This window comes from Sapajus apella, unplaced genomic scaffold, assembly GCF_009761245.1.
Source record: "Sapajus apella isolate SASKATOON/1434 unplaced genomic scaffold, GSC_monkey_1.0 scaffold38, whole genome shotgun sequence".
NCBI lineage: Eukaryota > Metazoa > Chordata > Mammalia > Primates > Cebidae > Sapajus > Sapajus apella.
This window is the reverse complement of record NW_022436978.1, coordinates 9,070,792-9,090,618: the sequence shown is the minus strand read 5'-3', so window position 1 is coordinate 9,090,618 and position 19,827 is coordinate 9,070,792. Positions and strand designations below refer to the sequence as shown.

At 38.9% G+C, this 19,827-nt stretch overlaps 1 protein-coding gene and 1 long non-coding RNA gene across 2 annotated transcripts in view; both read right to left on the bottom strand.

Moving 5' to 3' along the window:
- The window catches only part of FGF12 (fibroblast growth factor 12), a 581,066-nt gene extending 570,599 nt beyond the window's left edge, over window positions 1-10,467 (bottom strand). Inside the window, exons 1-2 of the mRNA XM_032298541.1 lie at window positions 10,338-10,467; window positions 10,021-10,167 (exon numbers count right to left, since the gene is read on the bottom strand). Of these exons, the coding sequence (XP_032154432.1) occupies window positions 10,021-10,033 (13 nt within the window). The 5' untranslated portion in view covers window positions 10,034-10,167; window positions 10,338-10,467. The remainder of the gene's footprint in view (window positions 1-10,020; window positions 10,168-10,337) is intronic.
- A 2,735-nt stretch (window positions 10,468-13,202) lies between these two features.
- Window positions 13,203-19,349, bottom strand: LOC116564851. The gene is made up of 2 exons (XR_004275126.1): window positions 15,901-19,349; window positions 13,203-15,802 (listed from the first exon to the last, which is right to left on the bottom strand). It is a non-coding gene; the product is annotated as an uncharacterized LOC116564851 (long non-coding RNA).
- Between the last annotated feature and the right edge of the window lie 478 nt (window positions 19,350-19,827).

The window sequence follows — 19,827 nt, the reverse complement described above, 5'->3', positions numbered from 1 at the left end:
TGGTGTATATGTGCCACATTTTCCCTGTCCAGTCTATCATCGATGGGCATTTGGGTTGGTTAGCCTTGAATAACTTTAATCTGGTAGCAAAAAATGCTTCTTCTGTCTAAAATAATCAGTAGCCAATCAAGCTTTGGAAGAGATAATTATTGGTTTTTAAATTGTTTGAAGGCAATGAAGGACTGAATGTAATTGTTTTTGAATAACATATCACTAATGATTGAGGACTAAAGAAAATCAATAATGTCAGTAAAACACGCAGCACTTGGATTGCTTGTCATTATTTTGTTAGTCTTTCTTTTTTCTTTTCTTTTTTTTTTTTTTTTTTAGCAAGAAGGTGCTGGTTAGGGCTGGCAGAGAGAAGAAAACAATGTCCACCGAATCAATTTCACATATGACTGATGTATAAATAAACTCATCTTAATTGTAAAGAGGACATATTATGAGGGTGAAAAAAAGACGTTATAAAAACATAATGTACAATCTGCTAAGCAAAAATATCATCCAGTTCGCCAAAAGAGATAGGAGAGAACAAGCAGCCAATCATAATTTTTTTTTTTTTTTTTTGAGACAGAGTCTCAGTCTGTCGCCCAGGCTGAAGTGCAGTGGCGCAATCTCGGCTCACTGCAACTTCCACTTCCCGGGTTCAAGCGATTCTCCTGCCTCAGCCTCCTGAGTAGCTGGAATTACAGGAGCGCAGCACCACACACGGCTATTTTTTGTATTTTTAGTAGAGACGGAGTTTCACCATGTTGGTCAGGCTGGTCTCAAACTGCTGACCTCGTGACCCTCCCATCTCGGTCTCCCAAAGTACTGGGATTACAGGCGTGAGCCACTGCACCCAGCCACCAATCATAAACCTTTAAACAGCATGTATCCACTGTAGTTCCTATATAAACACTTCACAAATGCTGGTTCTTTCAATTCCAGAAGTGAAAAGAATCTTGCCTCTAATCCACTCTTATTTTGCAGATGAAGAACAAGGCCATTGAAAGAAAGTGACCAGCTCAAACTGAAGATGGGGTGGGAATTAGGATTCAAATCCAGATCTCTGGATTCCTAAGACAGGGTCTTTTCCACAAGGCCACTGCAGCCATCCATCAATTCAGACATAATACCTGTGACCTATGTGATCACAATCATGCTATATACAAACTTTAGCCAAGTAGTCTTTTTCCTCTGTCTTACTGCTTTCTCACTCAGAATTTAATTAATTGCCCAATAGACTTACAAACCCAACAACTTCAGTTGCGCAATTCACAGCATTAAAAAGCTAGCTCAAACCCACACTGAGTCCTTAACATTTGATGTGGTAATTATGATCACCCTGTTTTATTTTCTATAGAAGTTAAGCCTAAAGAGAATCAAGGAAGAATAAAAACAAGCTTAAAATAACAATTTCTTTGTAATAACAAAATAACGGGCAAACTGAGTTTAAAAAGAGAGAGAGATTTAGTACATCGAGCTTCAGAGAGAAGAAATTTTTGCAAGGTTCATCCATAGAATAGAAGAACCAGAACTGAAACCAGATCTTCTAGCATTTAATAGATTAGATTAGAATAATCTCAGTAGTCTGTTAGATTAATATATTAGAATCTTAGTTATATTTCGTGTGAATGTGCACCATGTTTAGTTTACGCCTCAGTGTATCACCAGCGTATACAGTGTCATAATCCCACAGTATGCATACCCCAGTTGGAAAAGCTCAGCAATAGCAGATTCTAGGGAAATATTGTTTGTTGACTCAATCAACCAATGGTCCTATTTTAAAAGGCTGACACTGAGTGGTCCATGCTATTGCTTTAGGTGCCTCCCTCAGGTTCATGTTATTGAGGGTTTTGCTATATTTGCATCACCTGTTTGCCTTTTATGCTAATGTGAATCAACGTCCATAGTTAAAAATGCCCATTTCACCTCATTTTAAATTATTTGTAGGCTTGCAAATAAAGAATGATTTACATGGAAACCTTTATCTTGATACAAAGCAAATATTTCTCCTTTAAATCCCAGAAGAAAGAAAGAAGTTAAATTCAATTTTAAATATTGCTGGAATAGCTGAAAATATTTTGAACTGGAAGAAGAGCCTCTAGATACAATGTGTAAATATCTAATTTTAAACTTTCCAGATTTAAACAATTAGAATGATAGTATAATAAATCTTATAGTCTTGTTTGTAGAGTATCTAAACCCAATTTATTATAATATGTGAAAGAGACTAATGGCAAAAAAGAAAAAAACACACATTTTGAAACAGGAAGCATATCTAGATTTTTCAGTTTCTAATTATCTGAAAAGAAATTTCCCAGTGTGCCTGTGTTGAGGTTTGTCCAATCTGTTTTAGTGGCATCAGTACCTGATTGTTTCACATGGGTGATACTTGTAGAAATGAATGAGGAAGGGAGAAATTGGCATTGCTGCCTCCTCCTACCTGCTTTGGTGTGTTTAGTTATCTTCGGAATGGCCTCTGAAAGTTTCTGGATTCCTTTTCTGCAGTCTAGTCCCTTGGGGCTGCTTCTCAGGCTTATGGCCAATCCACAAACAAAAGAGAAACCACAGAATGGCAGCTTCCCTTTACTTCTTTCACATAGTTTAAAGCCCCACTTTTAATTATGTGTGCTTTTTGAATCATTAGTAGGGCTTGTTTCAGGTAAAAAGCCAGGCAGAGTATGTGCTAGAGAAAAAAGAAAAGATCTGTGAAGGCACAACAGGTGTCCTTTGGGACTTCTGCCTAGGTGCCATCAGCGGCATCGCAGCAGTTAAATACCACGGCCTCCCTGGGTGGGAGTCTCACATTCCCAAAGACAAGGAGACAGGGACTATTTCAAAAAGTAACTGGAGAGATGAGAAAGCTAAAATTAGAACTATTGACATAGATCCTAAAAAAATCCTACCGTGCTCTGCATGCAAGCATGCTAATAAGGAAATGAGGAAGAAGATGCTGGGGAAAATGGCATGTCATCTTAGCCTCAAACTCTTGCCATCTATTTTGCATATCTATTTTCAATCCCAAGTCTGTAGTACAGAAATGAAGTCTCTCTTCTACACACACTCCCTTAATGCTAAAGAGGGTGATAATAAAAGACAAGTCCCAGGCAGTAGGAGCCCTAGAGTGTTCTTGATGAAGAACACATGTATGTGTTAGTTTCATAGTAACCATTGGAAATTATCTATGGATTCATAAACAAGGATGTACATCCTCATCACCTGAGTGCTTCTTAAATATCTGAGTTCCAAGTACTTCAGGATGTCCAGTAGTTCCGAGATGCACCCCTGACTGAACCATTGTTAGTGCCCAAATTTACACAGTTTATGTTTTAAACCCATCCAAGGTATTATACATCCCCAAACCCATACGATGTTATATAACTGCCTCAAAACTAAGCCCTAGCAAAATAGAAACAGATTCAGGTGTTGGGGAAGTTACTGTTAAAACTGTAGAATAAGCACAAAAGAAATCTCTTTTGGTAAATTAAAACTTTTGTGGAAGTTAATGCAGATGATTTATTGAGTGTCTATGCAGTATACTTGCTGCTAAAACGACAAAGATGGCAGAGGACCAATTTCTACCATCCAGGATCTCAGAGCCTAGTGAAAAGGGAAACATAGCTAAAAAATTAGGAAAGTCAGATTATAATTCCAAAGAGTTCTAACTACTTTATTAGCATGAGTTTTATTTCATAATCATGACATTATGGTATGGAGCTTGGGGTGGGTATAATTCCTGTTTTACGGAGAAACAGAGATAAGATGAATTGCCTAAATCACTTAGTCTTTATGAGCTTTTGTTTTGTTATCTATAAAATAAAGTCAAAATGCCCAATGACAGGGTTTTACGGGAGATCATATGTATTAAAAGCCTTTTGAAAAAGTACAAAGTGTCTCGTAAATGTTATTTATGGCTGTAAATATGTGACAAATCAGGAAACTCAATATTAACAGATACAATAAACAATTATTGGTCACTCAGTAGCCACAAAACACCATACCTAATAAGGTTTGTGCTTCAAAAACTTAAAAGCATAAAAGAACAGGGATAAGGGAGTGGCATGGCAAGAAGGTTGGCCTCCCCTAGACTCATTACTGAGGCCAACAAGCCTCATAATAACCTAAGGCAGGAAACATGTTATGCAGGTAGCTAGTTGGGTGGAATAGCTTTTATAGCAGATACATAGCTTGAACTGAAATGTTCTCCCACACAATAACTTCGTTTAAATAAACCCAAGGGGAAACAAAAGGGAGGAATTATTTCAGTGGACGATTACGTGCCTCTTTGGAGCTTATTAATCACTGTAAGACTTTGTAGTCTAGCCTCCCAGATAACCTACTAGAACTCTGAAAGATGAATGGAGAAGACACATAAAATATTAGAAATAAACATCTCTTGATCCTGTTCATGTATCCCTACACTGTAAGCTTTTAGAGGGCAAGTCAATAAACTATTTATACCTCTTTCCCCCGAATTTAATAATGTGCCTGGAACAATGTGGCAACTCGATATTTTAAATTAAATGAACTGGACCCCCTTTGATATTTAAGAATCTTGAGATCCAGAGAGGAAGAGATTTGTCCAAATTTACACCATGAGAGCTGGGGTAAGAACCTACATTTCCTATGCCCAGTGACTATATATCATGATTTTACTGACTTATATTTTACTTATCTCACTATATATACCGGCTCAGTCTTTCATTATTGTTGTTGTTAATGTTTAACCACAAAGTAGCTCTTCTTAAAATCACTTTCCAGTTCTGATATACTGATTGCTAATATTACTGATTACTGATATACTAATAGACATTTCCTTTCTCCCCTGCAGAGTTAATCTTTCTGGCTTCAGAGAAATGACTGTTCTATACCTTAAATGTGTTGGTCCATGCCCCTAACTGAATTCTGATGGCTGGTGTGAAATCTAGAACAGAGAATTGAGTCTTCCTTGGGAATATACGTGCAGGTCTCTATTGAGAAAACAGGTCAAGTTATTCCCTTCCGTGTTCTGGAATCACACTGATGTTTCTGGGAGCCCTCCTGGTAACTAAATTTCCCACACTCTCCCAATTTACAATCTCTGGATGCATAAAGTTGACATTAAAAAACTAATTAAGGCTATCCAATGCATATAATCTGAATCCCTACTATGCAAACTAAAATGTTCTACCTGAGGTAGACACCTAGGTGTTTGCTGGAATGTTAGAGACTCATATCATGCTCACAAGAAGGTTAGTATATTAGTGAAGATAGAAGAGTGTAATCGTCAAGATCAGACTGCATCTTAGTTTTCTTTCATATTCTCAGAACTAGGTACATTCGGTACATATTAGGTGCTCAATAAATATTTGTTTAAATAAAAAGCACAAAAACTATGTTGACTGCAAGAAATGCAAGATGTGGGGGACAAACAGGTCATACAGATTATACCAATAAAATATTAATTCAATGTGGCAAGGGACATGTCAAAGGAATCTCAAAAGGGCTGAACAGAGATGTGACAATAGAGGAGGATAAAGCTGGATTCACTCTGTTTAGAAGTGCCTTGATTTACGTAGTCAAATATATCACATTACCATGAGTTAACAGCAGACTTTGTCAGGAGCTTAAAAGGAATGTAGAGAATAAATATTTAAGGATAATTGGGGGTCAAAAGTAAGTGATTGGAGGATGAGCAGCGAGGGTATTTAAAAGTGAATTTATTTTCTGATCTCACTATGAGGCACACAGTTTCTTTTTCATTTCATTTCTGTTGTTTCCAAAAACAACCAAAAGACCTAGAACATAATCACATATCCATGAGCCTCCATATTGATTAGTCAGATAATATCAAATCTTCTCTACTGAGGTGCCTGGAGTGGTGTCATCCATTCTTAGTTACAATCAGTTCCCTGAGAGCTACATCAGTGCTTCTCAAATTCTAAAGTGCATAAAAATGACCATTAGATTTTGTTGAAATTCAGATTTGATTTGGTAGATCTGGGGTAGGGACTGAGATTCTGCATTTCTAACAAGTTCTCAGGTGATGCCAATGCTGCTGGTTTGTGGACCACCAGTAGTAATGTCCAACATCAGTGGCTAACTCTGGCCATCCATTAGCATCACTTGGGAGCCATTTAAAAATACTTATGCCAGGGTGCAGTGGCTCATGCCTATAATCCCAGCACTTTTTGGGAGGCTGAGATGGGTGGATCGCCTGAGATCAGGGGTTCGAGACCAGCCTGGCCAACATAGTGAAACCCCATCTCTACTAAAAACACAAAAAATTAGCTGGGCTTGGTGGCAGGTGCCTGTAATCCCAGTTACTTAGGAGGCTGAGGCAGGAGAATTGCTTGAACCTGGGAGGCAGAGGTCGAAGTGAGCAGATTGCTCCACTGCCCTCCAACCTGGGCAATAAGAGCAAAACTTCATCTCAAAAAAAGAAAAGAACACACACACACACACACACACGCACGCACGCACGCACGCACAAAACAAACAAACAAAAAAAACTTATGCCCAGATCCCACTCCAGAACTAATTAAACCCAAATCATTAGGTGTATGGCCTAAGCATCTTCCCATTTGAAAAGCTCTACAGGTGTTTCTACAGATAATATGCCAGCTTGACGCCAGAAATCTACCTAGACAAAGAAAGACGTGATATGGGTGGGGGTCAGGGAGAGGTGAGTGGTGTGTGTGTGTGTGTGTGTGTGTATGTGTGAGAGAGAGAGAGAGAGAGAGAGGAGAGGAAAGGAAAAGACAGGAGGGGAGAAGGGAAGGAAGAGGAGGGGAGGGGAGAAAAGAAGAGGGGAGGGGAGGGAAGCAGAGAGGAGGGGAAGAGAAGGGAAGGGAAAGAAAAGGAGAGGATAGAAGCAGGGAGGAGAGGAGAGGGGAGGAGAGGAAGGGAGGGAGGGGTAAAGAAGAAAGGGGGAAGGGAAAAGGAGGGAGGGAGGGAGGAAGGAAGGAAGAAGGGAAAAAGAAAAGAAGGAAGGAAGGAAGGCAGGAAGGCAGCCTGCCTCTTTCCTCACTCTAAATCATGCTTCTCAAACATTAATGTGCATGAAAATTACCTAGGTATTTTGTCAAAATTCAAATTCTGATTCAATAGAACTGGAGTAAAGATGAAGATTTTGAAGTTCTAAAAACTTTGTCTGCAAACCACATTTTGACAATCAAGAGTCTAAATCAGTGACTTCCAAACATTGCTGTACCTAGGGACCTCTAAAGAAAACACCTATGCTTTTTTCTTCCACCCCAATATTCTAATTTCATTGGTATGGGGTGCCATCCCAGGAGGAGTATGTTTAGAAAGTATGTCAGGTGATTCTAATGTGCAGCAAACTTTGTGAACCACTGGTCTAAATACTAAACACTTTCTCTCATTTAAGAATCTCAAGTCCTTAAGATATGCAAGGCACAAATTCTGTCAGAGCCGCTCAGACTGTGTGCCAACCTAAATCTTTCAGACAATGTTAAATACATGGTGCACAAAAACCACTGAAATTAAATCATAAATTAAACTTTAGATCAATTTCTTTATTTTCCTCTCTTCTTTACCCTGTATGACAGGGAGTGATGCAAAGTTGTAAATAAGGAAGCAAAAATAAATGATCTTATTTACAAATAGCTGAAGTTCAACTATCTGGACACTGAACAAATGCTCTAAGAAAGGTTTACAAATGCTAGAGTTAATCTGAAGGTTGTCAAGTGTTGGCCATGGGATTCGAGATTAGACAGGCCATTAGATTAGCATACGGGATAGAGAACTCTTGAACCCTCAACTGAATCATGCAATATGACTCTGACCCTATCCTTAAAGTGTTTCTAATAGAAAAGTATTATATATACATACATTTGAGAATGTCTTCCTAGAATTAGATTTGAATCTGTTGGGGAAAGAAGTTTGCACATGGCAGAAGAAAATGTGAAACGTGCACCAATTAGAATGAAACACGGATACACATTTCTCTTAATACACTCTTTTTGGCTGGAATAAAAATTTCAAGCTAGCTACCATCGTTCACTGTGCCATTTGCATCAACTTAGAAAGTGAGGCCAATGTGTAAGTAATTAGCCATTCTTAATCTGATTGCCAAGTGGCTAACTCAGCTTCATTAAGAAAGTCCAGGAACTAACGTGCATAAAGACTTTCATCATATTTTTCTGTCAGGGGCAATTATGGGACCTCTGCAAAATGTCCACAATGTTGGCTTACGGCAAAAGTCTTCATTGCCTTTGGATCAGTGCTGTGATTCACTATATAACTGCTATCTTGTTTGACATAGAACTTCTGAACTGATTCTTCCCAGATATATTTCTGAGCTTCTTTCTCCTTTCTGAACTCAAAAGACTGAATAACTAGAACGCTACAGTTAGCAATCTGATAATTAAACCGCCTGGAATGCTGAGTGACATGTAGCATGTTTTATGGGCAATGAAGGAAAATAAAATTATTGCTGAGGGATATAGCCTCTTTTTATGACAGGCCAGGAATTGGTATATACATTGGAGGCAAAACTGTTACCAAGAGTCCTTGTCAGATAACAAAATTTAATGACCAAATACCAGGTGTCATCTAAGCAAGAAAAACTGTTTCATAGTAAAATGATACTCTTTTTCTGTTGTTAACCTTATGCTCCAGAAACACTTAATCAACTAGAATATTACAGATCTTTATGTGTTAAGAAGGACTGGTTTTTTATTTTAAAATGGATTCAATAATAGAGTTAATATATGCCTCATGTATATTTATAGGCATGAATTCTCTCATATATGTACATCATTGTGAGACATGGAGATGCCCATGAATGTATCATAAGAATAATTTGCCTGAACGGAAAATTGCCAGCTAGTCTTAATCCATGTTGATTCAGCTCTTTGTACACTATAAATGCTTACCTAGATTCAAAAACTTTAATTCTACTAATTAAATACTCCAAATACTTTATTGAACATAGAACTGCTATTATTCAACACTCCAGTTTCATTAATCAATCCAGAAATAGGTAACTCACCACCACTCCCTGATCCTAAGTACATTACCACAGTGACTGACATTCCTGGTTTAAAAATAAAATCTTGTTTCAAATATAGCTTCCCGAGTTCTGGGTAATGAATATAGTTTCATAAAAGTTGACATCATTTCTTCTGATTTCGCCAGAATTAAATACATCCAGTATGCCTCCTGGATATCTGACCACCATATCACTAAAGGCTCTCACAATCTGGTGGGCGTTTTAAGGAGAAGGAGAAACAGACCTGCATAGATGGGGTTAAATCCAAAAGATATCTAATCTTGTAATTGTAACGGTCATTGTGTTTATCTGTGTTCAATATGCCATTCAGAAGTGGATTTTTACAGTTCATTTTTCAGTTGGTATGTATACATTATGCAGATTTGCTTATGAGGAGAACATTAATATATACATGTCCAGAACTAGTAAATGCATCATGCTTGGAAGCCAAGCAGTTCTCCGATACACTGTTCTTCTTAGAGGTCAGTTCTAACGCATGCTGTTTCAAATAGACCCAATTTCTCTGCTGATATGTATTCAAAATGCAGTAGGATGTGGTCATACACACCCAGAAATACCATCTTCATGAGGTGGGGGTGGAGAAATTCAAACATTTTTTTTTTTTTTGAGCAATGCATTATTGGATATCAGATACAAACGTGCCCGTCAGCAATTCTAAAGCAACTGAAATAGATTTATTTGAGTCCATCCATTATATAGAAAAGATATTGCTTTACTAACACATACCTCCTCCTCCTCCTCCATTTTGGGGGGACTCCCCCCACCTCCCCCCCCAAAAAAAACTCATCACACTTCACTACGCAACTGATGGAGTATTAAACACCGTCTTCCAAGCTGTGGGAGTTAAAAAGAAGTCGCCTTCCTGCCACACTTCCCCAGTGCTGCAACGGACACAGCATCTCCTCCTCTATCGACCTAGTATGATGTTCGCTCCCCAAGCACTGCAGTCCCCTCGCCGAGGATTGCCTTAGCCACACGCACATGCAGCGGGAAGTCCCCCGATAGGGACAACCACATACCTTTGCTCTCCATTTCGGTCCCTTTCGAGTGCTGGGAAGTTCAATGGAAGTTGGCCGGAAGATGTGGGCCCGCTTCAGATTCCCAAATCTGGGAAGCCAATCTGATGATTTCGCCCGTATTTCCTTCCTTCCTTCCCCTCAGGCTTCCTGAAAGATGGGATTTCTTAAACCTTGAAGCTGCAATCAGCCACCAAAGGACACTTAGGAGCAGCTGCAGATTGCCTCTACAGGGGATACGTTGCGACGCGCATCTGATACGGAAATGCATGCACGGTGCCCGCTCAGATTTTTTTTTTTTTTTTTTTTTTTTTTTTTACCTGGGTCTGGAAGCTGCAGGCAGGAGCTGTCCTCCGAGCGTGGTGCTGCAGGTGTAGTGACAGATCATCCCACTTTGCTCTCTGGATGTACAGCAGATTTGCATGGGCGCTGGCACGCATGCGCAGGGCGTCCCCCCTCCCCTTTTCACCGCCTCCCGCTCCCCCGCCCCCTTCGCCTCGCTCCCCAATTCGGTCCTCAGTGATCCCAGCTGAGGAGCTGTAGCATTCGGTCACAGGGAAGTGCTGCTAAAAATAAACTCCGGACCGGATTTTCCTCTGCAAACCAGAAAATGGATTGGACTTGTACTGTGTGCATCAGTCCCATGCGATTTTCCAGGACGGATTACTGAAATCTTCGAGAAGGCTAGGGTCTCTAGGCAAAGTATGGTTTTATTCAGAAGGCAGAGAGGAGAGATTTACCAATCGTTTTTAACGTTCACAATTTAGGTTTCTCTTTCTACTTGCTGCAGTAACTTTCCAGCTGTCTGCTTCCCTCTCCTCTCCCCACCGACTTCACATTGCTTGTTACATTCCTGTACGTGTTTTGTTTTGTTTTGGGAGTGGGGTGAGAGTAATTATGGAGCTGTCAAAGGTTAATATTCTCCCGCTTCTTTGTTACTCAAACTCAGTGTTTTCCTGCCCGCCTCCACCTCAAAACTGTTCCATGAGCAGGCTCCAAGGCTTCTAAACTTCTCCAAACAAAGCCACCGAGGACATTTTGAGGTGCTCCTTTTAGCTTTTTTCCAACAACCTGCAAGAAGTCCCCAAAGGTGGGGAGGTCCCTTATTGATAAGTACTTCCAAACGCAACACATCATCATTTTTGTGAAGTTGCAGAAATAGAGTATTTTTCTTGTACAGAGCTCTAGAGAAAGATGCAAAGCCAAAACTCTCTTGAAGTGCTACTTTCATACATTTTTTAAGTCCACACTGTATTTAGTTTATATATAAAATGTTTAATAGGAAAAATTGTGTTGTATTTACTACCTTTTTTTTTCAATAGTCCAAATTTTCCTGAGGTGATTATCTCTCCTTGAGGGTAAAAATATTATTCTCCAGCATAAAAAACAAGTCCAGAAAACTCTGTTATCTGGAATGGTTAAGGAAGGAGATGTGCAGATTAGTCACATACTCGAGTTTACACAAACATCTTTCCACAGTAGGCTTCTAGTCCCAATTTTCAAAACACTGAAATACAATAAAATGTACTCCCAACAAGAAACCTGAAGTTATCTCTAATTCAATCTTTTCTGGTGATTCAGAGGGCAGCCTTTGGTTTTCCAATGCCTTAGGGCCATGATTACAAATATTAACCAGGGATGGTTCATCCAGACATGGAGGCCAGCAGTGCCTGAATCCATTCAGTACTGAGGAGTATGGAATTGCAGAGGCCACAACCTAAGGCCTACCAATTTTTAGGCTCTCCATTTGTATGCCAAAGTAAATGTTTGGAAAAATCACAAAATTTCTTTTCAATGTTGAATAAGCTTAGGAAGTAGGCTAAAGGTGGGAGTAGTGTTGCTCCTTAAGAATAATAGTCTATTTCGCCGGGCGCGGTGGCTCAAGCCTGTAATCCCAGCACTTTGGGAGGCCGAGGCGGGTGGATCACGAGGTCAAGAGATCGAGACCATCCTGGTCAACATGGTGAAACCCCGTCTCTACTAAAAATACAAAAAATTAGCTGGGCATGGTGGCACATGCCTGTAATCCCAGCGACTCAGGAGGTTGAGGCAGGAGAATTGCCTGAACCCGGGAGGCGGAGGTTGCGGTGAGCCGAGATCGCGCCATTGCACTCCAGCCTGGGTAACAAGAGTGAAACTCCGTCTCAAAAAAAAAAAAAAAAAAAAAAAAAAAAAAAAAAAAAAAAAAAAAAGAATAATAGTCTATTTCATTGAGATAAATAATTTCTGCTCTTAATACTGCACCCCATTCCTTCTCAAATGTTTTAGAATCGGAGATACCTTTAGAATGCATCTCTATGTACTCTTCATATTTATTCTTTTACACATGGAGAAACTAAAGGCAGGGGAGGAGTCACATGGTGATCCAGAACTGGGCTCAGAACCTAAGTGTCATATCTCAAAGGCACAGGCAAGTCATCTACTCCAGAATAATTTTTCATATAACTGCCTTACCATTATCTACAGTGAATAACAATAGAGAGAACCTTCTAGCTCATAAATTTACACTATTTTTATTCATAATTTAAGAACCCAGGTGCTTTATTAAATAGAAAACAAATTAAATTTAATGCAAAATTTGTGGTCTGACATTCAAGATCTTTCTATTCTTCTCCAAGCTTAACTCCTAGACAGTGATTGCTCTTATCTTAAACAAACCTCAAGATTTTCCTTTTTTTAAACCAAGGGAAAGTGGGATCACAGTCTGCCACTACTGCAAATTATGCAATCTAGTTTCCCCGCATGTAGGAAAACTGCAGGGGTCAGCGCATCTGGGGTGCAATGGATAAGCTAAACCCCTTTAGTTTATAGAGGAGGCACCTGAGGCCTAGAGTGGGGAATCTGAACTTTTGAATCTGAACTGAGAACTTCTAGAATCTAAAGTCAATAGTTTTAGCCATTATCTTCTATTGTCACCTTACTACCTTTACTATACTTTACTTCCACATGTTGATGAAGTGTACTTAAGTAAAAAAAATAGAAAATAGGTTGAAGTGAAGAAATAGTATTCTACTAGGCCTCACTAATTTCACTAAACTACTGAATGAAGAAATATAAACCCCATCAAGATGATCTCCACCTGCCTGCCTCATTGCCCCCTCTCCCTTATATCTTTTTACTTGTTTATCTCATTTTTATTGCCTACCTCATGCCAACAAGCCAAGCTGGCAGATGATTCAGCTGTGATAAAGAAGAAGGGATGAATGCAATCTCACAGAGCTATGAGATTGGATAAAAACTTTGGGCTCACTTTTTTTTTAGCTTAGGAAACTCTCATTTATCCTTCAAAAGTCAGTTAAAGTATCTCATGATAAACCTTCTCATAATCTTCATAGCATTTTTGGTGTTTTTATTAATGTCTGACATTTATTTATATATATCTGTCTCTCTATAAAGGCAGTGCTATAGACTGAATGTTTGTATTCACCCAAAATTTATATAGTGAAACTTAATTCCCAAAGTAATAGTGTTTGGATGTGGAGACTCTGAGCAGCGATTAGGTCATGAGGGCAAAGCAATTATGAATAGAATTAGAGCCATTATAAAAGAAACCCCAGAGAGCTTCTTGCCTTTTCTGCCATGTGAAATTACAGCTGGAAGATTGCTTCCTGTGGACACAGAAGTAAGCACTCACTAGACACCAAATCTACCAGCAATCTTAATTTTGGACTTACCCACCTTCAGAACTATGATAAGTAAATTTATATTGTTTATAAGTCATCAAGTTTGTGCTATTCTGTTATAGAATCCTGAATAGGCTAAGACAGGTGTAGTATTCCTATCACATAGCATTGCACCCAGCATATAGTAGGCATAGAGTAATTATATTCTGAAGTCATTAGTGAAGCAGTCAATAAATGACTAAATGAATGAAGTTTCAAAATGTTCCTGGACCTTTCAATTCCATTGATTCACTCTTTATTATACCCCAGGAGCAAATAAAAATGAATTGTGAATAGCAATGCTTGTTCTACATTGGGTGTATTATCAACACTGTCAGTGTTTCCCATCAATCTGCTTTATTCTTGCTCTTTTCTCCCTGAATCTCCAGGTTGGAGAAAAAAGAAAAAGGCCTACACTTCTGGCTTCTTAGACTTTAGCCTTTTTTAGTCTTATTTTTTCTCCCTCTGGTCTTGGATTTTCCATCTCCTGAAACACCCACCTTCCCACCACCATCAGCAGCAACACACACACAATCCTCATTAATTAATCTCTTTGCTTGGTTCCATAGACCTCCATCAGCTGAGCTAGTATCCTGACTTGGTCAAGGAAAGAAGGAATGCTTTAGAAAAAGAAAAGCATGAATGATAAATATTCTATTGATTTTTATTTTCCAGTTTCAAGCTCTGAATGTAGCTGAATGTTACTGTTTGATTCTTTTACCCACTTCCTTTGGTTTCCTACCAATTATTTCTCCTTTTAAGCAGGGAACTTAAAACACTTCAATTCTTGGTTTTCTCCCTGAACAGAGGGCATTCTCCCCTTAAGTGAGATGTTAGCTTCCATGGCTAAATATAGCAATCATCTAATCAAGAATTTTCCCCAAATATGAAGAGACACTCTACCTTTCTAATAATGGATGTGGTTTTTCTCACTGAACATAAGTATGTTCAAGAAACACATTTAAAAAGATGATGTATTCTTGCAGGATACATTACTGCGCATTTGTAAACTCTATTTTCACATTGATGCACATGCCAAATCACTTGCTATTATTACATTCAGCACTATTTGCTCTGGATGATAGTGCCAAAAGACTAATGTCTTGTAAGTACAGGAAAGCAGACACTTTTGGGCAGCACAGATGGAGGTGGGAGAATTGCCAACAGAAATGGTGCCTTTTCTTCCCTTGGATTTTTTTGTTGTTGTTTCTTAATTGTTTTAAAGCATAGAGCTCATGCAACACGTATCACTTGGGCCCTGAATGGAGAACCATTGGAATCTGATGCAACTGAGCTGGAAGGAATGAGAGGAAGGAAGGAAGGAAGGAAGGAAGGAAGGAAGGAAACAGGATGTTTATCCATCGCAATGATAAACTGAAAATCAGAAGCAAGAAATCAACATTGAGAAAATCAAATACGCTTATGAAATTGTCTTAATAACTTTGTGGATTATATATTGAATACAATTAAAATGTCACCATTTTATTGTTATAATGGTGATAAAATAGTAAAACTTCCAAGAGAAGAAAATGGCTTGTCCTTGTGTGGCATCAAAGAATTTATCAAAAAGGCAGTGTGATAATTTAAGAAATCAAACTTCTTTCTTAAGCTCAAGGTAGCTCCTAAAATCCATTATAAGGTGCATAACTAGTTTACACTCATGTTCATTTATATTATGAATTTCAAACATTGAATTTGACCAACCAAACATCCTAAATTTTGCTAACATTATGACTGGTATTTTATATCTACTGTATTATTAAATTCCCATAACAGCACTGACAAGGAACTGAGGCTCCAAGGTTTATTTGCCCAAAATATGCAGCAAGTGAGCAGTAGAGTCAAAAATACAACCGAACACTTTAAATTCTTGACCTTGCACATGCTTCAAAGACATATACTTGGTAGGTGGGACATCTTCCACCGCTAGTGTTTATATAAACTTCTGCTACAGAAATCCAAAAGAGAGAGAGTTCATTACTTTCCCAGTCAGGAAAGGAGCAGGGAACACTGAAAAGCCTTTTCCATGAAGTAGGGAAAGCCATTCTGATAGAGGATTCAGCATTAAAAGGCTCCGTGGAGAGTGTAGGGTGAGTTGGGGAAAAGTAAATAGTTGGGTGTTCCTGCAATGGGAGAAGATGAGAACAGGTTGGTTAGATGTGGATTGAGGAGGAAGCCTTAACACACCCAGGATTCTAGTTGAACACAGAGTTTACCATACCTGAAGTTTTGACTGTTTTCCTGTTTACCTGTCATATCAGAATTTGCTCCTTGCCTGCAAAAACTGAATCTTGCAAGTGTTTTCCCCCAGATCTTCCCTTCCCAGTGCAGCTCCTTTAAGGGTCCAGCCTTGATTTTCCAAGCTGTTGAGACAGGAAAAAAAAAAAATATGGACCACGTGCAAATTTAGATCTTCATCCGTTGACTCCACCCACTCAGCAATTTGCTCCTAGATTCTTTTTACTTAGCCACCAGGTTTGCATCTGACTTGTGTTAACGACCTCTCTTCCCTAGTCAGCATGATACCAGATCCAACTTCCAGCGTGCTTTTTTATCTCTCTTCCTTAATTCCGTGAGTTCTTGAACAACCTTCTGGATAACAGCCCTTCCAGCTCTACCTCTCCTGGGACCGCTGCTCTCACAGAAATCCTGTTGGCTCACCTCTTCCAACTGCTTTGCCCTGGAGGTGAGGTCAAGAAAGAGCTTGCCACAAAGTCCGGTAAATGCTATATACGATTTATTAACTACACTCTCTATATGCTATATCCTATGTCCTTTGTCTATACAGTTGAATCTTGGTGTCTATGGGGTATTGGCTGAAGGATCGCCTTTGGATACCAAAATCCACAGATGCTCAAGTCCCTGATATAAAATGGTATAGTATTTGCATAAAACCTATGTACACTTACTTTATCATCTCTATATTACTTGTAACATCTAATACAATGTAAATAGCTGTCCTATTGTATTGCTTAGGGAATAACAATAAGAAAAAAAGTTCAATGTTCACTGCATGTTCAATGCAGATGCAATTTTTTTGAAATATTTTTTATCCAGTTCGTTGAATCTATGGATGTAGAACCCATAGCTATGGAGGGCTGACTGTATTATTGTCAAGTTTGTAAATGATTATTCCTAAGTTCATAAGGTTAAATAAACCAAGTAAATAAAGCTTACAAAAACGGTTGAACTTAACATGTTACTGGATTCAGTAATTATTGGTGGACTGAATGTCAGCACTTCTCTCTCATTACAATTTTGAATTTAAGGTTTTATTTTATTTTCCTGTTTAACTTTTCATATGTTACTACTACAATAAACATGAAAAATAGTTTTAATTTGAATGCTTATAAAATTGTGCCAAGAAATAAAAAATCTACTGAAGGTCTATGCTCAAGAGAAGTAAAACAGGATAAATACTACCTAGTAAACCCTTATTATCCTCGACAATATGCTAAGATGTGGATCAGTTTATCAAAGCACTTGGGTGAATATTTAAATGAACAGTTGTAAAATTTTATATCACAAAAGGACATAATCATTTCCATAATCCCTCAGCTCGATACTGTTAATTAATCTCAGTTAAGTCGGCAGATCTGGCTAATACTTGTTTACATTTGAGAAATTGTATAATGCATAGTAGAAATGACTATTTGGTAAAAAGCTAGGCACTCTGCAATGCTAATTTTATCAATTTTTGAAATCTAAAAATGAGCTTACCTTGTATTTTCAATTCAGTCTACAAAAGGTAGTGATTATTAGCAGCAGTGGTATTGCCAGCTTAGCCTAAAAGAGGCTTCACCACTGCAGCCCCAGATCCCACCTCTCCCATGCTTATCCTCTCTCCCACCTCCTACTGAGAGCCTCCCATCGTTCTGCCAGATACAGCAAGTTGTGCCAGGCCTCTGTGTTCATCCATGCTGCTCTCCCTGCTTGGAAAAATATCATGCCACCTTCTCTTTCTACTTCACTCAAACTTCAGTGCAAATGTCAGCCTCCTCTAGGAAGCTTTCTCATATCCTCTAGTATCATTTGATGCTCTTACCTGGGCTCTCATAGAATCCTGAACCTTCCTTGAGCGTGACTTAAACTGCTGGAGAACATTTGTCCCCTACCGTATTAGGCTTTAAGCTTTGTGAGAGAAGCACCCATAATTGTGTGAGCACTGTGCCACACCTTGCAGTCAATAAATACAATGGTTTCCCCGCTTATCCCTGGTTTCAGTTCCCAAGGTTTTAGTTACCCACAGTCAACCAGGGTCCAAAAATATTAAATGAAAAATTCCAGAAAGAAACAATTCATAAGTTTTAAGTTGCACCCAGCACTGAGTAGTGTGATGAAATCTCCTGCTGTCCCACTCCATTCTGCCCAGAACATGAATCATCCCTTTGGCCAGCATATCCATGCTGTATACACTACCTGCTCTTTAATCACTTCGTTGTCATCTCTGTTTTCAGATCAAAAAGATATAGCATATATAAGGTTGAGGACTAGCTGCAGTTTCAGGCACCCACTGGGGGTCTTGGACCATATCCTTCACAGATAAAGGAGAATTACCATATTTAGTTGGAGGCAGGAAAGGGTGATAATTTGTCTTGAAGAAAAATCAAGGCTCAGAACAGGTATGTGACTTGCCTAACATCACAAAGCTGGTAAACGGCAGAGTCCCTGTAGAATCCATTCCTCTCGCATTCCAGGGCCAGGTCCTATCCACTATTCTACACTTCTCTCGTTGCCAGTTGAGGGCTCTGGGTATTTTTTAAAGAGTAGTGTCATGAATACACACACACACACACACACACACACACGCACACAATTTGATGAATTTCTTAAAGAATTTTAAATAGAAACACTTAAACCTAGAAGCGAGTTTATTACTTTGATGAACACTTACTTAAACAACCAGATAAATATGCTAATTCCCAAATCATTAAGAATATTATAACAATCAAGTGAAGAACAAGAAGTAACTACTTCCAAAAATAGGATGGCTTCTTATATTTAAACCAGGGAGAAAGGTGAGCCTGTGATCCAAAAGATATAATCCAAACAAAGATAGGAGAGTTTCTTTTTTTTCCTCATCCAAGCCAATATATTACTTACCAAAATAAAATGAAAGATTCAGTATGGTTACTACTTTTCTATGGCCATTTTGCCAAAAGCAAGACAATTATTAATGACATATACATCAAATCCCAAGTGTTTGGAAAAATCACCATGGTAAATCATTCTAAGTCTTTACTCATCGCAACTTACAATGGCAGTTGTCATTGGAGGAGAGGCTGTCTTTCCAGTTGCTCAGAGAAGTCTATTACATATAAGAGACTGGGTGAATCGTGAGATAAAAACTATAGACTATTGAGTTAGGTTGTACATGGGCAATCAGTAAATGCCTCAAATAGCACTCTCAAAGTTTCACAGTAGCGCCTTCATAGAGTTAAGCTGGCTGCCAAGGTGACCCACACAAACTGTTTTTCCAGTTCCTTTATGTTGTACTCCCCAATGTATCCGCGTAGGACCATGCTTGGTGCTCAGGATCAGCTTCCACTTCCCTGCCTCTAAGACATTGCTCACCTCTGGAATTCGTACATTCCAAAACCATCTTTGTTTGTTTTTGGTTTTGTTTTTTCCAAAATTTTTCATAGTTAGCTACAAAAGTATCTCAAATATCACATTACAGAAATAAAACAAAAACACTTTTTTTTTTTTTTTGAGACGGAGTTTCGCTCTTGTTGCCCAGGCTGAAGTGCAATGACGCGATCTCGGGTCACCGCAACCTCCGCCTCCCGGGTTCAGGCAATTCTCCTGCCTCAGCCTCCTGAGTAGCTGGGATTACAGGCACGCGCCACCATGCCCAGCTAATTTTTTGTAGTTTTAGTAGAGACGGGGTTTCACCGTGTTGACCAGGATGGTCTCGATCTCTTGACCTCGTGATCCACCCACCTCGGCCTCCCAAAGTGCTGGGATTACAGGCTTGAGCCACCGCGCCCGGCCTCAAAAACACTTTCTGATTTCATCAAATGCTTTTTATTCTTTGAAGAGGGTAATTTGGGTAAAAAAAAAAAAAAAAGACTGTATCAAGAACTATTTGTTGAATGAGCGGCTTCTTCTAATTATTAATATTCTTAATCACCCTATGGTGAGCTTT